A 19241-nucleotide genomic window follows, 5' to 3' on the forward strand; every position below is an offset into this window, starting at 1 on the left:
ACCACAACTGAACTGCATATACAGCAAAACTAAACTTTACTTTAGGTCAGAAGAAAGAAAAACATTATCCAAATATAGAAATATTGTAGGTAAGCAGAATTTACTTAGGTCACCACAGTCGGACATTCTAATTCTCCTGTCACAAATTCAATCATCACAAAGTCAGGACAGCTGTAAGATGGTCTGTAAAAAACAGAGTGCCTCCTCAGCACCTTAAAGCAGCATTTTCTCAGCAGTGAGCCAGAGAGAGAGCTGGCTGCATCTTCTGACCTAGAAACAAAATTTCCTTAAAATGGAGAACCTTCAAAGAGCACTTGATAGACATGCAAGATCTGTACTACAGCATTACTTGACAAATTCTCACATTTCCCTTAAGAAATCAATTCAACTCGCAAGAGAAAGTTTTCAGTTTTCAAGGTCATTTTTATTGAACCAGCTTTGAATTACATTGCTTAGCTGGTAGCAATACTAAGCAGGACCAAAAAAATAAAAAGGAGAGTGCCATTCAGCATTCCAAGCTAAGTCATCTAGCAAGGTTTTGAAATATATTTTATCCATCTTCTGATTTCACAAGTTGTCATGCCAACGAGTGTTTGGAAACTATGTAACAAAATCCCTCAGAAGGAACTGTTTATGCATTTAATTAAAAAAGACTAGACAATTTAATTTCTCAAGTGTGCATTGGTCTCATGTCTACAATCATTTACATTCCACACTTCATGCTCTCAAATGAGTTATTGTAAAGATTAAGTTTTATTCATCACTGATACTACTGGAAATATTAGCCAGGCTCATGTACAGCAGCCTTATTATAAGTTATATTTTAGTAAGCAATAAATTATGACACTTGCTGATCAACCAAAACAAATTTCATCTAGGCTAATATTTGATACATTCAGATAAGAAAAGCATTTGGAAGTTTTATGCTACTCATATTATACCCCGCAGTGCAAAAAAAAAAAAAAAAAAAAAAAAAAAAAAAAAGACACCTATTTTTTCCTGAGTGTTTAGGAAGTTAGTATCCTTTTTCTCCATTGTAACTTGTGATCCATTTAAAATATGCCCCCCCCCCCCCCGCTTTTAAACTTGTCTTGTCAAAACTATACAACTAAAACACGCTGCATTTTGTAAATATCAGAAATATCTCATCAGGAATTATAGGGTTATTTAAAAGCATTTTTAAAAATCCTTCATTTCAGTTTTCCAAGTCGGAAGAATGCTGTAAGTATAACACTTAACAAAAAGTTGAGCATTAACATATTTTCCATTGACCAAACGCTCCAAAATATACATGCCATACGCCTTTCAAAACTTTAGAGAAATAGTCTGTTTGAACAGTTTCAAAGTACTTTTTTTTTTTTTTTTTTTTAACAATTTATATTACAAGTTTCAACTCATTCTTCCCTAAATAACATAATGCCCAATGGAGCTGCCCCTTTTCTAGACAGAAAACATCAAACACAAAAAAGTTCTGGAATGTATTTTGGGCAAGCGGAAAGGATACTGCATCCCTTACAAATTCATCTTCATGCTGAAGGCTACAGACCACGAGTCTCTAATTCAATCTTCTCTTCCGTTTGCAAAATGTCTGGTTCTACTGGTGCCACAGGTGGTCGAAGTATAACCTCTGGTCCTCCCCCATAGATTGTCTGCAGAAAATTCCATGTTTCCTCAGATATCTGCCCAGAATCAGCTCCTGAAAACAAAAACACAATTAAAAGAATTTGAATGAAAATCTGCATAACATTCCTAATCATTCTTTTTAAAGAAAAATGTATGAGGGGGTAATAATAATTTAATTCTTCAAATTAATGTTATCCTCACTGAATTTCTACTACCTTGCAGCACATACTACTCAGCTCAGTGACAGTATTTTGAAAGCTAATGGTCAAAATGTAATTTAAAAACACACTGCTTCCTACATTTCCTGCCTGATGCCAACATTGACTGCTTTCCAGATGTTGTTATACCTTGTCTGAAACACTAGACTAGCAGGGCTGTGAAAAGTTTTGGTCCCCAATTCGATTCGGCAGAGATTCAACCCAATTAATTCATTGGCCAAATCTCCAAATCTGAATCGAATCAGAGGACCCTTTAATCCCTCTGAATCGATTCGGACAGACACAGCTTTAAATGTTTTTTCTACATACCTCTAGGTACCAGTTGGCTCATGAATGCTGCGGCGCTGGGGTGCTGGGTCGTCCCACAGAAGTGCAGGGGGTGCTCCAGCGTGCTCAACAGCAGACCCAGAAGTGGACCAGGTCTGCTAGGGAGCTCAGTGACTGGTGCCTCCTGGATCTGGTGGTGGCGGGGGGGGGGGGGAGGAGGTGAGGGGAAACCCAGGGTCTCCCCCACAGCTGATAGCTGAGCTGAAGTAGTGCAGGGGAGCCCAGCACATTCTCCAGCAAACCTAGAAGTACTTCTGGGTTCACTGCTGAGCATGTGGAGGGCCTCCCCTCCTCTAGGACACTGTATCCGCCCCAGCATCACAGTGTTCACAAACTACGCCTGGTACCTCCAGGTACATAGAAAAACATTTAAAGCTGTGCCTATGTTTGAACTGCTGATTCTCTGAATCAGCATTAAATCTTCAGATTTGGCCAATTCAAATCAAGGACAGTGATCTGAATCAATGATTCAGACTGAATCTGAATCAAATAGGGCCCACTTCGCACACCCCTATGAACTAGCACATCATCTGAACCTCAGAAGGTGATCTAGTCCAACCTCCTAGCCAGTCATCTTAGCCTGTGTTTGTGCAATGTAATTTCTGTCAAGTGCACTCATCCTCACTGCACCTGGACAAGTGCCAAGTCCTATACTTGGGCTGGAGTAGACCGTCAGGATAATACTGATGAGACTTTTAGAATCGCATTGGCTTTGAATCAATGCTCATCTTGGTCTCTTCCCATTATGTGCAGCATTAGTAAGCCAGCCAATTTCCCTTTCTAGCCACCAATTCCTGCTTCACATCTGGTGGTTTACTGTGCACTGAGGTCATAGCACAGCCCCCCTCTTTTCTCATCCTAGGGCTGTGCCCACACATTTTTCTAAGTACCAGGCAGGGACCCTGTATGAAGCAGCTGAGACCAGTTTTCCTTTGCTTATTAATTCCTCATACCACACCTTGAAGGCATTCTCTCACTCCTGTACTCCCTTTCCCCAAGGCAGCTCCCTTAAGGTCTGGTGGTGCAGCAGGCTCCTAAGCTTGTCCAAGGGAAATTTATAGGCCTCATTCTCTAAAGATGACCTCCACTGGGAGCAATATCCTCCTCAGCTTTACTGTCCTCCCTAAGCTCCATTCCATGCAGTCATTCTAATGCCAGGCCTGGGCCACCAGGTCTCCTGCTATGGTAAGGGGTCTACCTACATTGCAGGGGGGCGTACTAATTTTCTCAGGTTGATTATGGCATAAATTTCTAATTCCACAGTCATTTCACAGTGGCCCCACCCCTTCACTGGTGTAGAGGCCCCACCCCCTCTGCTGATTGCGGGGGGGGGGGGGGGGCAGGGATGAGGGGGCAGCCACCATCTTGACTGCTGGCTGTCCTTTGCACAGACCTGCCCCTTGGCGCTGATTGGTGGAGAGGCCCCAGAGCAGGGCAGGAGGGACAAGGACATGCCATCTTGTCTGCTGCCCTTTGTGCTCTCCACTGGGGAGCCTGCATTTATTTTTATTACCTTTTTTTGTTGTCAATTTCTCGGTTTCCACAAAAACTGGCAAACTGTGAATTAAAGTAGGCGCCTAATTATAGGAGAAATGTGTTTGCCAACCCTCAGATCCTGAGCTTTCTTCTTCCATAGTACAACATGTGGGCAGCTTTAATTGAAAGGGGTTGGCCAACTGAGTCACTGGATTGGGTCATAAAGCAAGTACTTAATTAATCGTTCATCTTCCCAACTTTGATTCAATGCAAAGCAAGAGGGTTTTAGGGAAATATTTACTCAATTCCTATTCAAGTTCTACTATGAATCAATGAATCTAAAGATTCACCACTAAACTCTCAAGTTCTTTAGTTTCTTTGTTGCCATACTTTATGATCATAAGCTCAATATTACAGGAAGGAATTTCGTGTGTATACCTTAAATAAGAGGTGACAAACCTACAGCTCAGGTGCCACATGTTTGTGGCATGCAGCAGATTGGGGAGGGGACAGACAGGCAGGGAGCAAAAAGGCAGAGCACCAGATCAGGCAGGGAACAGAGCTACAGACTGGGCAGGAGAAAAGGGATTGGAGTGGCACTCAGGTAGGGTGCAGGGCTAATTTGTGGCATTTCTGCTAAAAAAAAAAAAAAAAGGTTGGCTCCCACTGGCAATACAATATGACTTGATTTGTAAGAGCCTTAGAACCCATAACAAGTTAACCATACTGCACTGCATGCTAGCTTAATGTGTCTTTTTGAAAGTATTACTGTGCTGCCTATCAAGAATTTTCAAGTCAGTAACTGCTACAAATACAGCTAACTTCTCTGCTTGTGATGACTTATTAATAGTTCTCCATTCAAAGTCCCTAATTGACTTGCTCAACCTCCTCTGAAAAGATTCTCCAATCTCATGCAAACTTTTTTCCTGAAATTTAAGATATAAATTTAAATATATAAAGCCTGCAAAACCTGGAGAATAGAACAAAAATACAGCCAAGTTTTCCAAACCATTTAAAAAATATATCACTACATACACAACTTTAATAATATCAACAGATACTTACCTTGTTTAAGTGTAATATTTCCACACTTAGTAACTGCAATCTTGGTGTTATCAATAGGACCTGGAGGATCTGGTACAATAAAAAGAATTATCAGAAATTGAGATTGAAGAAAATATCAAAGCTAATTTTTAAACATGTTCTCTCTTGATATTACTACTTAAGAGTTTTGCAGATCCCAAGAGTTACTTACCACTATCTTTGCCCTTCACAAATCCTTCCCACTCTCTGAACCACTGCATACTTATGCAGTAAAAAGTAGATGGAGATTCTTCTTCTTGGAATGCTCTATTGAGCTGAAAAAACAGAGATAGGTCCACTTGTAGAAAGATCATTCTACAGCTATCTAACAACTGATAAGTGACAGTACGAGAGGAAAACATACTTTTAATGTTCTCTAGGGCCAAAGCTTAAACACCTTGTGAATACAGATGCTGGAAGCAGTTACTCTGTTCATCTGGTATTCCTGACCAGCATTTAAAGGTAAATTATTTCATTTGAGAAATTAGGATTTTCTGTTTTCCTTTAAAAAATAAAAGCTTGCTTTAGTTTCTAGTTAAGTCACTAAGGCTCCTGCCATATGATACACATATTACACAATTAACTGATTAATCACACAATAAATTTAGACTGGCCACACCTGCAAAGTAATTACTGCGCCATAAAAATATCCATCTAGATATAAAAAAAACCTAACCAGCTACAAAGTTAGTGCTTGAAAGTATGTAACAACTTTACAGCTGGCTTCCAGCTTTAATTTAAATATGCTGCAGGGCCCTAACACTGATCTGAAGTACAACCAGTGCAGAGGAATGCTAGGCAAAACTGGACCCTGCAAGCAGGTCACTTAGCCTGCTGGCTTTGGCAGGAGACCTTGCTCCCTGAGGAACCCCTCAGCCAGTTCTCCAAAGCAAAGTTCTTCTAAAAACAAACAATACAAAAATCCCTTCGTCCTTTAACCATCTTCTGCTCTGACTTCAGCCTAGCAGCCTGGCCCTTCCCTGCAGCAAGCTGTTCCCTTCACAGTTTGCTTCCTCCTCTCCTTGCTTACTCTTCTGGAAAAGATCTCAGGGATGCTCCATTTTTACTCAAGTGCCCTACAGCCAGTCTTTCTTAACAGAGCTGACTGTTCTTCTTTAAAGAGACAGATCACCCTGTTACAAACCCATAAGCAAAGGAACGGAGTTATTTTATTTTACTATGTAAATGGGTTTGTAATTCTTAAACAGCCTTGATTTCTTTAATGGCCTAATGAAAACTAGTAAGAAAATTAGCCTAGCAAAAAAGACTGATTTTATACCTTATTTTTTGTTACAATTTAAAAAGAATGAAAGAGGGTTTTACTCCTACATTTTTACATTAAGAAATTAACATCTGCTTGATTTTCCTAAACAAGCAGAAATAACTAGAAAGGAAGTAAAGTGAGAATGAGTTAAAGATATTTTAAGACTGTTAAAAATTTCAGGCTTGATTGTTTATATGCAACAGCTGGAAGGAACAGATTATTGGTTAATGAACAGCAAGCCCAAACTTGCAATTAAGGGCTCCTAAATTCCATAGACCATTTTTGAGTCTTCCAGATCAGAGGAAAAGAAAGTACAAGTAGAATAAAAACAAGAGAAACTTCAGACCTTATTTTACATCATAAAGAAACAACAAAAAGGGACAAAACTCCACTATTCCATAAAGCAGATCACTTTTAAACCCTGTTATGCTAACAACTGGAAATCAAATTCTGCTGCTACTCTTCAATTCAAAAAATTAGCCAGAGGGGAAACAGCCGTATTCTCTTTGATGCCAAGTTTAAATGTCCCAGCTTTTAAAGCACCAATGATACTGACCTCCTGCAGTGTCAGGTAGAGTAACCCTCAGCAACAATCATTCTCTGCAGCAATCTCTACATAGGTCAATTTAAATATAATCCTTTATGCTTGGTATCCTGTCAGTTATGGTTTACTGGCAAATATACACCACCAAAGCAAAAGAGTTATGGTACATTAAACTGATAGTTCAGTGTACTAAGGCTACAGTGTTAACATGGACAACAAAAGATTTTGCAGAATAACTCTCAATCTCACTGAACAGCATTCAAGTATGGACTGTAACCACACTGAAAGACATGCAGGTAGCTGAATATATTGTATGTGTATCATTCTCTGTATTCCACTATTCAGCAATTAGGTGCACTATTTCAACAATCAATACAAGAGATACTAATTCTAGAACAAATGTTAGAAGCATTTTATTCAAAGGGTTTATTAAAAATAAAAAGACCAAGTTCGGGATTAAAAAAAAAAAAGGCTAATAGTTTTGGTTGTAGTGTTAACAAAATTCAGTAATATAGTGTGCTGAATAACCACAGAGTTAAAGATTAAACAGAACACCTAACTCAGCTTCCTTTTGTTTGACATAACATAATAGAAGTCAATAAAAAGAAAATGAAGACACATGTAGGCTAATCTGAGATAATTTAGCGCTGATTTTTTTTTGTTTAAAAATGATGACTTCACTACATGACTACATGTATGGTTACTCTACTCAGACTGCCTCAAAGCAGCCTTAGTTCCTCTATAGGTATAAGTTTCTGTATTTTCCATAAACTTGGTGTGACAACTCCTACTTCTGACATTAAATTTACATTCAATTATATATGTAAAACCATATTTTATATCAAGAACAGCTCTTACAATGGAAGTAAAATGGGTCAGGAAGAATCCCCCTCTGTATGTACCTACCCATAGAAGTACTGAATTAACTATTTCCTAGAACAGTAGTGGTGCACCCAGACCTTTCAAACTTTTCTGTAGTCTGTTGCTGATGCATAGCCATGACTATTCACATGAATCCACCTAATTAGTCAGCCAAAACCCACATTAATTATGCCTCTAAAGTTACAGCTCCCATGTAACAACTGGCAGAGTTGCCACAGGAATATTAGTATAAATGGCAGAAAGTCGTGGGTTTGCTTTTTTTACATGAACGAACTATTCTGTTAAAATATCACCCATATTATAAAAGAACTTAAGAATCTGGATCTAAATATTGCTTATGAAGAATGTATGGAATGAAGATAGAGTTCAATGAATCAGAATACTGATTACTTTTTTACCCGAACAAACATTTCTAATTCAGTCTTCCGTCTTTTCTCAATTTTCTCAGCCTCTATTTGACAGGTATGACAAACATACAGATGGTTAACAGCTGGTCCTCCTCCATACCTATAATCATAGTAAAACTTCATTAATTTCATGGAAAATAGTTCATATATTCCCTCCATGTCACTACTAGCCGCCAAGAATGTCAGTATTGCATTTTGGTTGCTTTTAATGGTGGATTCCATATGCATTTAGCAACATAAGCCAATTCCTTATTTTTGTTATCTTGGATAACCCAGGGCCTGCACCTGTGAAACTACAGCCTGGCACAATTCCAAGCTTTAAGAGGGGTGATGAGTCGGACAAGTCTATGATGCACTCCTGTCTCATCACTGAGGCACATGTGCTACTCATTTATTGTCAGTAATATTTTGCATTTGATGTCTGAAACATTCTCCTTATTCTGTGCAAACCTAGATTCAGGTTGAATAATTTGTTACTGAGATCTTCTAATATAGACAGTTTGCTACAGGTTTTTTTAAGACTGATACTACCAAGTAAAAAAAAAAGAAACAGAGTTGAAGTGCAAAAAACCTCTTAGTTATTGAGATACTACAAACTATATAAAAAAGCACAAAATCGAGGCCCCAAAGCTATACCAGAAAAAAGCAGCAGATACGACTTATTACTTCTAATAGCAAATATTTTACATGAATAAAATAGAATTACCAGAGAAAGCTGTAAAAAAAAAATAAAATATAAATATATATAAAAAAATAAAACAAACAAACAAACAAACAAACAAAATCTATTTATGGCATTTCTTCCAGATGAGGATTCAAAGAAAAGTGAAGGATGTTACCAATAATAACATTTTTAAAAGCGCAGTTCATTCAGCAGGCACAGAGTCACTCTGGTTGCCTTATCACTTATTGTGCTATTTCACTTCTGTTTCATAGAAGTGAACAAGTACTACATGAATTACCTGTAATGGTGATGGATTCTTAACCCCTAAAATCTCCACTCCTGATCCAGTAAAAAAAAAAAGACCCGAGCTTTTTAAAAAAGAGAAGCAACAGTATCTTTTAAAAAGTCTCTCAGCGCATGCCTCAAAGAAGTTATCATTCAGAAGAATGCCCCCTTGACCAGTTCTAACTTTAAAAAGCTAATATACAACGGCTTTATACTTTGTATCACAGAAAGGTATTTAAAATACTTCAACAAATTCTGACTTAAAAACAGCCTCCTTTCTCTTGGTTATACACTTGGCTCCCTACCACTGATTCCAACATATAAACTTGGTCAATGTCCATTGTTTTATTCATGAATAGATCATTTTTCAATTTCCTCCTTTTATTTTCACTCCCTGCCAGCTGCTGACGCATGAGGAGTTATCTTTAAGAGGCACTGTTAACAATCAAATATGAAGCAGCCAGCATCACCATCCAGGGGATGGAGTGCAGCATCATGTGAACTGCAAAATATAGCCAGGCAGACACTGGGCTGCTTCTGCATGCCTCTTAGCCAATATTAATAATATTTATTACTGCAGAAAGGTCAAGATGAAATATAAGTTAAGTGCAAAGGCGTTTTCAGATGTGATCCTTTCCAACAGAATTCACTACTTTAAAGGAAGCAGTGCAACTCTGACAGTCTGACTCTAAGTTTAAGATTTATCTCTGGAAATTTTAACATTCTACTCAGCTGGTGTACTCTTTAATTCTACTGGTAGAATATTTACTCTTCAGAGTTTTTTAAACTTAATATAAGTGAGGGTCTTTTGTTTTTCTTTTTAAATCATACACAAAATACAGTGCTTTGAAATGATGTGATGAAAAGCATTTTTTTTTAAATTTAAGAATGTTCTCTTCACTTAGACAAATAAGCACCAGGCTAAAACCCATAATAAGAGACCTTGGGCTCAGAAGAGAGCTGTATTCAAAGCCTCTGAAGCCAGTATATTTCATGGTACTGAAATTAATTTGAGAGTTTGTTATTCAAGTTACTGAGACACCTTACTGCAGTGAAATAGCCAAATATGTTTTTTCACATACACCTCCCTGCTGGTACATGGAAGATCTTAGATTTCAGAGATTTTAGGGTCGGAAGGGACCTATTAGATCATCGAGTCTGACCCCCTGCCCTGGGCAGGAAAAAGTACTGGGGTCAGATGACCCTAGCCAGGTGTTTGTCCAATCTCCTCTTAAATACCTCCAAGGAAGCAGACAGCACCACCTTCCTTGGAAGCATATTCCATATTTTGGCAACCCTTACTGTAAAGAATTTTTTTCTGATGTCCAGTCTAAATTTGCTCTCCTTCAGTTTGTGGCCATTGTTTCTAGTTACCCTGATGGGCGCCCTGGTAAACATCATATCCCCCATTTCCTGATGAGTTTGTAGATGGCCACAAGATCTACCTCTCAGCCTTCTCTTGCTGAGGCTGAAGAGATTCATGTCCCTCAAACTGGTCCTCGTACGGTTTTCCCCGTAGGCCTTTAACCAGGTGGGTGGCCCTCCTCTGAACCCTTTCCAGGTTATCTACATTCCTCCTGAAGTGCAGCACTCAAAACTGGACACAGAACTCCAGCGGTGGCCTGACCAATGCCACATAGAGGGGAAGTATCACCTTCTTCTAGATCTGTTTGTGATGCACCTACTTATGCAAGAAAGAGTGCGGTAAGCTTTACTTATTACTTCGTCACATTGGTGACTCGTGTTCATTTTGGAGTCACCTATGACTCCGCGATCCCTTTTCGCAGTTGTGCTACTTAGAATGCTACCTCCCTATGCTGCTTTTCTATATGTTGTCACTCATCATTACTTCACATAGAGATACATTTCCTTAGGTGACTGCCTTAATTGTACCTTACAAGACTGTATTTTAGATTTTCAACTACAACGATCTGTCCACAAATATATCAGACTGAACTACATCATATATGCTGCTTGTACACTTTGGATTTTAAAAATGAAAATGAAATGAAACCATGAACATTCTGCAGAAACTGCAGATGCATTATGAAAACGGGTTTTCTTTAGCACTTCACCCAAAAGTCATCCCTTCAATCCAAGGTAGAATGTGAGAAAGCCAGCACATGGCTGATCTTTGCCACACTGCTTAATGTGTTACTGGAACATATTTGGATACTGAGGTGACTACAGCCTAGAAGCTAGGGAGGAGTCCATCAAAATGATTTCCTGTCAGAAAAAGCAGAAAGATTTTTATTTTGCCAACGTGTACTGGCTCTTCCCTAAGGAAAAACCCACAATGAAATATTTCAGTTTAGATCACTTGCACAACACCTTTTTTTTTTTTTTTTAAAGGGACCAAAATATATTTAATTTCCAATTAGCTAATAAACCATTAAACTACATTTTCTCCTTCATGGCCAAGTGCATTACAGAAGTTCAGGCCTCCATTACCAAGAGGCCAGCCTGGGAAGGGTTACTGCTTATGCAGCTCAGGTGGAATGAAAGGACAATACAATACACAACAGGAAGTGGAAGCAGGCTGTAACAAGCCTATTTCCACCCCCTTTTCTTATGTTATTACGGCTGTCTGTAAATCTTTGGCCTGGGCTTCCATGCTAAGGTGCCCGGAATATCAGAAGTGCAAGAGTCCTCACTGACCTCAACAGGGCTCCAATGCAACTTACGTTGCTGTTTTACAAGGTGTTGGGCTTTGCAAGAGTTCCTCTTCCAGGAGGTATTCACACCCAACCTCCAAGAAGAATACACAGTAATTACAGAGAACTCTTAGAAATAACCTTTTTCAAAGCAATTCTGGCAGCTGACAGACTAAGGAGACAATGCCAAAAAACAGAAAAAGCTGGCTTTCTCCAGCCAGCAGAAAAAGAGAGGCTGATACAGATGTGTTTGCCAATACAGATGTGTGTTTACTGACCTACTTTATGGTGTTTTTTTTGCAGTGTGCTGTGTAAATTTAATACCCCAGATATTCCCATCGTTTGCTTGGGCTTTTAGTACTACTTTGTTCAACCAAACCTAAATTTAACTCCATTCATTCTCATTTTGCTTATAATTCCTTTTTACCACTTATCTAAGGATCTGTCAGCTTATGATCTAGATATAAATGCAGTCTCTCAAAACAGAACAGGGTGGGATCAGTTATTGTTGGAACCTTACCTGCTGTACAGGTTATCCCATATGTTCTGAGGTAGCATTAGTACCAGGTCCTCTATAAAGGCAGCCTTACGTGGAGGAACACCTATAAAATAAAGAAAAAGTTTTACTGTATTGTTTTTTGGCCATTCCATTGCAAAGTGAGTTAGAGAGAGACATAATGAGACCTTTAATAATTAGTTACGTCAAGGCTGTCCAACTTATGAGTGGATGGGAGCCGCAGATCCCCAGCAACACACTACGAAGGCTGCATCCTCGCTGGGCCATATGCCAAGTCTCATTTGTCTAGCTCCTACTCTGAATTCACCAAGTATCATAAACAGCTATCGGATGTGTCTAGCCTACTCAGCAGTCCCTTTTATTTGACAAGAACTGAAGACTTCAGGATATTATGACACACAAGAAATTTGCAGCAGTCCTGCACAGTATCATGGGTATGCCAAGAGCTGCTTTTAACTACAGCAGGGGTGTCAAACTATATGGCCCATGGACTGGATCTAGCCCATGACCTGGCCATGGGTCACTGGACTGACACCACATGTTGGCCCCAGCCCTGCAAACTGCATGCAATGTGTGGAGTTGACACTGTCTTGTGCCCTGCATGCAGCACAGGGGGGCAAGTCCAAGACATGTACTTCATGTAGCACCCTGCCAGGCTGGGCCTGTGCTCCAGGGCCAATCCAGATTGGGCTATGCCAGAACCAGTGTGAAGGGATGGTTCAGCAGGGTGCTGCAGGCAGCATGCACCCTACATTGGCCCCATGTGTGCTGCATACAGTGCATGCAACCAGTCCAGCCTCATGTACAGCATGCACTGGTCTTCGGGTTTGTTGTGCAGACAGCATACAGGAACAGCACAAGATGTGTGCTGTGGGCAGCATGCAGGTACGGACCCAGCACTATACGAGGCACAGGGGGCTCCAGAGCATGGGCTGCATGTAGCAGGTCAGACTGATCCCCCTATGCTGCCTGCAGTGTTGGGTCCAGCCTGCGCACCATGGGCAATGCTGGTCCCAAGTGCCTTATACAGAGCCCTAGGGCTGGTGCCTGCTGCATATGGGTCTGGACCCAATGCCATGGATGCTGCACAGACGGTTGGTTCCTGTCTGGTTTGCAGATTGATTTAGTGATGAATCTGAAACCCCTATCCTACAGCATACGCACAAACTCTGTGAAGTTCATCATATGCAAAACATCCTTTTCTGTGCACATACCCATTCAGAAGAGCATGTTGGAACCCTTTATATTGTTGATAAACATGCTGAGACAGTTACTGGCCTAACATAGATGAAAAACTTAAGGTTACCTTGCGGTTGTTGCTTGGAAAGTTAGACGCTAAAATAGGTTTTGAAAAGACATTTCAGTTCTCTCCTATTTCTATTGGTATCTGGCAGAGGAAAGACAATTTAAAACTTGAGTACAATGCACATCATAAAACTTCCCTGATCACTACAGATTTGTTGGCTAAGTGTTGGATACAATCCTTCACGCACTCCTTCCTGCTTTGTTTACAGACCTACAGTTAGCAGCAGCCAGTAATTTAAATCCTTGTTTCAACTAGAGGTGCTAATCAAAACGAGGGGAAGTTTAACTAAATAATTAAGGATATAAAACAGTGGAAAAAACAATGTAAATTATTAGTAAACATGCAGAAAAAAATATTAGGAGCTGTATAGAAAAACGTGTACACTACAGAAAGTTTTTCTATACAATTGGCTGTCTAGAATTACACTCTGATAAGATACTGTTTTTTAAAACATTTACATATTACCCTAACTAGAAGCAATAGAAAGAGAAATGTCAGTTATCCAGAAAACAAAAATCCAGAACAAACATTACATACAAGTCTCTGAAATGTAAGAGACATCCCTGCATGCAATTATATAATCTACCTCCAAGTACATTTTCTGTTTAAGTGGCAATGCTATTATAGGTGAACGCTCTCACCTCCATGCGCACAGAGGAAATCATTATTTGAAATGGGTCCTGGCTCTGCAAAGGTCTTGAATTTATTCAGCCACTGTCTAGAAATGTAGAACTGCAGAAGACTTGGTTCCATCATATTCAACAGACTTGATATCCTCCGTCTCTCTCTCTGTGCTTCTTCACTGCTTTTTCTATTATTATAAGAATAAAAAATAAAAGCTTATTATTACAGGAATTAAAAAAACAAACAAACCCAAAACAAAACCTTATACAGGATCTGTTCTGGCGCAGTGGCTATTATTTAATGAAGCCCGATTTAGCATTTTCTTTCACTGGATTTCTTGGTGTTTACATTGAATGCACCTTAAAAACCCTACGAAGAATATCCCATTAATACACCACTTCATAAAGCATTTATATTTTACTTTACAATTTTGAAAAACAAAATGGGAGTATTTATTTCACTTCACAACTGTAAAAACATGAAATATGCAGTTAATAAATACACTTCAATAACTTTTCCAAACCATCAATAGAAGTCGCTGATTATATAAAGTGACACAGACTAGAATTTTGATGCGTCTTCTAAGAGTATGCCTCTTTTTGAAAGAAACACAGAAAGCAGTCATTCTGGTAAGACCAATGATGGCAGCAGCCTGTGTCTAGTGCTTCTGATCAGAGGCAAAACATTCCCATTATCCACCTAATAATTTGTGCAAGTCTAGCCTATTTCTGTTAGACTCAAGAAACTGATATCAATACTAGAAATGTATATCTTGAAAACTGAATTTTAATAGTTAAAAAAAAACACTGGGAGTTAAAAACAACTACAACCGACTCAGACTGAAGTTAGTAAGAGCAGGTCTCCCTCCCACTGCATTTCAGCTTCAGGGAAGGAATGGCCCCTGAATTCCCTAAAGTTAAACCAAGACGCAGTAAAACCCCCTTTGTTCCATGTTCCAGCTGCTAAAGAGTTTCTTCTATTCCCTTTATAACTCTAACAGTCCCAGTCTGTGCAGAAGCCTTCCTGCACAAGTTCTCTCCTGCATGAAAATGAGGCAATCTTAGTGGCAATTTTAACAGTTCTTTCTAGTCATCTTACTGAGTTCTTGTAATTCCCAATCTGCACAAATAACGTGCTGACCCATTTCTCTGCCTTTACTGAAGTTTTTATGAAATGTTTGAAAATTCAAAATACTTCACCTTGTTATTGCACAAAGAAAACAACCTATAGCAAAGTATTTCAATGAAAGCAAAGCACCTCCAGAGTGCCACCTGGTGATATTCAGAGAACAGTGAAATCAAGTTTCCTAGTATGGTAGCTCCCCTAAATTACACCATTCATTAGAAAGACCACAGCCTCCTCTTTACTTGCGTTAAAATTAATATGCTTTTTGGGGGGATATCATAAAATAAAAATATCACCAAAGTATTTTTGATTTTATACATGAATTCTCCTTGAAGTACAAGGTCTCCAGTACCTGGGTCTCTAGCTGCCCTTACACTGCCAACCTCTCTGCAACTTCTCTGACCAAATTTTGAGAGCTAGGTACCAAAATGGCCAACAGCTTGTACTTAACCAAGACAGATGTAGACATCAACCCGTCTCCCTCTAATTCAGATTCTTACCTGTAAAAGAGAACATAAGCTTCGGCGTTTTGTACTGTAGATTCTGTTACTTCTGTAACACTCTGGTCATCAAATTCATACCAGAGATTATTTAAATTGTTTCGGCAATAAGCTATGTAATGCCCACCTAGAGAAAGAATGTGTTAAGCATTAGAAACTATACAGTGAAATATACTGTTATGAACTATACTGGTAAAAGGGGCAAACAGCATGAATTTATCTTTTCTGTAGACACGTTCAGTGGCATTAACAAAACAGCTTTAACTTACGCATACTTGGTTTGAATTATAACTCAAAGATCAGCAGCTCATTCCATCTTCCTCCCAGGTAATAGAAAGAGGCAAACATGATTTTACTCCTTCAGTATATTCTGTCCTCTTCAACTGACCTTTAGCTTGAAGTATTTCTGACCAACATGAATATTTTACAACAGGTCTCTGAGTCCATTCATATTGTGAATTGATTTTGGAAAAAACAATTTTTGTCAACCTGTATAACATCAACCTGCACATCAGTACGCACAAGAACAACATTCTACTAGTTGGGATCAAGATTCTGAACGTGCTTCTTGGATATTACTCATATTTAGACTTCTATTGTTTCTTAAAATACAAAGCCCACAGTCATTAACAAATATCTACCCGTGATCCACAAGGCAGACAGTATTAAGGAACAACTTGATTTTAACAGTGAGGCCCAGCTTTTGGGGCTTTACTCTGTGTATAGACACTGTAGAATATATTTCTTTTTTGTAACTGAATGCATCCTTATGCTCTCTGACTTGTCAGATACACCAAACCAAACTAGTCAAGAATACCACATTGGCTTCATTGTTTAGGGCATTCTTTGTTTTGGCCATGTCACAGAGAACAAAAAGATGATCCTCTCCTGAACAAGTGCTTGTCAGACAGGAATAAGCACAAATCTTTCTATTCATCCATTCCTGTACATGAACTTCATCAGATAAAAATCGTATGAGGTAACCAGAATTATGGTGGCAGACAAACACCAGTTTTTGACTGCTAGCCATCCTCCGCGGCACTCTGTCAACCATTGCAAGAAAAGGAGAATTAGGGTACAGACAGACATAACAATTATTTTCATACCAAAGGATAACAACAGTTATATCTGCACAATCCTGTAGAGATGCAAGTGCAGCAAAACCACTCTACCTTTAACTCGGATTCATTGGTGTCATTTAACTTGCCTTGCTACAGGATCATGTAGATATAACCTCTAGCTCATAAGAACTGCTGTTCACTCCTGACCTGCATCTCCCCCTCTCCTTGAGACTAAAATGAACACAAAGCTAAAATGTAATTAAGTGGATCAAAATCAAGTGCCAGAGTCAGAAAAGTAGTCTACTGTTATCCCTACAGTGATTATAACATATAAATCAAAGTGGACGACATTTCAGGGTATACGATTATCCTTAGGCTGAGATGGTTTCACAATTCTTGTTATATTTACTGTTTTGTCTGCTGGAAACAGAAGAAACTGGGAAAAAGTAGCCAAAGAAGAGCCTGTAGACAGTACTGTTAAGTCCTTAATGCTTTATTACTTACATCCTTCAATTTCTATAACAAGAATCAAAGGATGGTTACCTAGAGAGGCTTTTACAAAGTTAAATATAAATTTAAGGTTTCGTTATTGTTTTTTAGTGCCAGTATCAGTTGATATAATCCTCTTGAAGCTGTGCAAAATTCCCAAGTAAGATTCCAAGTGTATGTGCTATATGATGGTCTGCCCCTTTAGGGTCTTGAGGAGCAAAAAGTAATAGCCAGCTGTATTCTGGAGGAGGCAAACAGAGGCAAGATGCACCCATTTACTAGGGCTGGGCCCCAGCTGGGAGTTTAAGAGAGCTCCCAAAGGAGGCACAAAACTCATGACTGGAACTGGGTGTTCTTGTCACGAGTCCTGGTGATGTAAAAATCACGGTTCGTTTCTTTGGAGGCTCAATGAATAATAATCCTTAGGCACACATTGTTGGTGATACAAAAGGTATATATTTGCAAATAGGGTCAGAGGGAGAAGACAAAAGATCAAAACCCTCTGCCCTGGGAACAATCATTAGCAGGCTTTTATCCCCTCTCTTCTGGCACGTGTACAGAAGCAGGAACTCTTACAACTCATTTCCGGTTCATACAAACATGCATGTGAATACGTCAGATCATACATCGCATGTATATTATAATTAACTACTTAAGTATGCGGGGCGGATAGGCTTAATATGTATTAGGTTATTGCGCATGCTTAGAAGGGACCCGAGGTTATGAAGGGTTCAACCCCAAGGCTAAGATTGCAATTACTCTTATCTTAGCCTAAGAAATGTGGGAGCCATGAAAGAAAGTGTGATTTAGTGTAACAAAGAGATAGTAAATTTGCAGAACAAAGAGAGAGTGATACCTTAGTACAAAGAGCCTTTGGTAGTTTTCCTTTCAATTTCCAACCCCCCTTCCCTCTCCCATTAAGGAGACAAGGAGGGCTAGCAGCTGTGTTTTTTCTAAATCTGCTATTGATAATGCATTTTTAATAATATTTCTAACACTGGGATCCTCCAAAACTTTATATGCAGATGAGGTGCAGGCAACTTGGTCCGGCTTCATCTCATGGAGGGTGGCACCACACTAATCATTTGCTCCAGGCTGAGAGAGGGGACAGCATGTCTTGAAAAAAAGTTGGTACGGGGGGGGGGCGGGCTGCACTGAATGGGTGTTATCATACATCTTATTCAGATTATCTGCACTAAGGACATAAACACCTGCATGTTTTTTATTTTAAGGTCCAAAAGTATGTAAATAAAAGTTCCCTTCAGCAATAAATAAAAGTTCCCATGGGCCATGTGTTTTACAGTCATGCTCTGTGGTGTTTGAATTTAATCATCCTCATACTTGCTTTCCATTGCTGAGCACATGCTGCTTTTAATGTCAGCAGTTTAATGATAGACAATGTAGTTAGTGAGATTTCCTTGTATGCAATAATAAGACGAGAGGCTTTTTTCCCCCTTGCCAATGGGGGACTAGCAAGGTGATAAACCTTGTTGTGTATCTGAATAAATACAATATATGCCACAAACATGTATCACAGTATTTGCATTCTGAAATAATTTATTTATGCTTACTGCTTGCGGTTCCATGGTGGCAGATGACAGACAAGAGATCGTAGGTCACTATTTGAGTGGGACTGTCTTTGGCAAGGAAAGGCTGAAGATCAAGTCCTTCCAGAGGAAATGATACATGGGTACCAATTTTTGTGGAAAACATTAGCTCATGTCTAAACCTTTTGAGATGAATGCATAGTATCTGTAAGAAAGATTGACAGACACAGTCAAGAACTTAATTAAAATGTGGACTGCTACTGTTTTGTATTTAACAGACACACTACAGGAGGCCTACTTTCCTTTTGTCACTTGAAAATAAGGAATTTCAAAGGCCCTTGTATGGGTTGGAAGGATTTACTTCTAATTGCAGAAGGTGGCTGACAGCAGCAATCATGATCATTTTAAAATTTGCTACAGCTTTGGTGTGGGAAAGAATCTCAAACATATTTGTGGAATTTCTTCAAAAAATCATCACTGAGGGTACACGTGCAATTAATTTGAAGAAATAAATTCTGGAGCAGTTTAAGCCAGAATAAACTACTCCCGGGTACAGCTACAACATCTACACATGTACCCAGAACAGCAGCAATTTGAGCCAGAGCAGAGCAGTTTATGCCAGGACCGGGGGCACTGGGGGTCAGC

At 39.2% G+C, this 19241-nt stretch overlaps 1 protein-coding gene across 8 annotated transcripts in view; it reads right to left on the reverse strand.

Annotated features, from left to right (window-relative positions):
- Positions 1-399: 399 nt before the first annotated feature.
- The window catches only part of USP33 (ubiquitin specific peptidase 33), a 60791-nt gene continuing 41949 nt past the window's right edge, over positions 400-19241 (reverse strand). For 7 of the 8 annotated variants that reach the window (XM_090049180.1, XM_090049178.1, XM_090049183.1 and 4 more), the window contains 8 exons: positions 18621-18801; positions 15500-15626; positions 13892-14061; positions 11948-12029; positions 7816-7924; positions 4900-5002; positions 4710-4778; positions 400-1696 (listed from right to left, as the gene is read on the reverse strand). In XM_090049180.1, coding sequence (XP_089905306.1) covers positions 1539-1696; positions 4710-4778; positions 4900-5002; positions 7816-7924; positions 11948-12029; positions 13892-14061; positions 15500-15626; positions 18621-18801 — 999 coding nt within the window. In that variant the 3' untranslated portion in view covers positions 400-1538. Of the gene's footprint in view, positions 1697-4709; positions 4779-4899; positions 5003-7807; positions 7925-11947; positions 12030-13891; positions 14062-15499; positions 15627-18620; positions 18802-19241 lie in introns of all 8 variants that reach the window. The other variant, XR_016442597.1, reaches the window with a different exon arrangement.

The sequence above is a fragment of the Crocodylus siamensis genome, chromosome 5 (genome assembly GCF_052110815.1).
Source record: "Crocodylus siamensis isolate JL-2025a chromosome 5, ASM5211081v1, whole genome shotgun sequence".
NCBI classification, from domain to species: domain Eukaryota; kingdom Metazoa; phylum Chordata; order Crocodylia; family Crocodylidae; genus Crocodylus; species Crocodylus siamensis.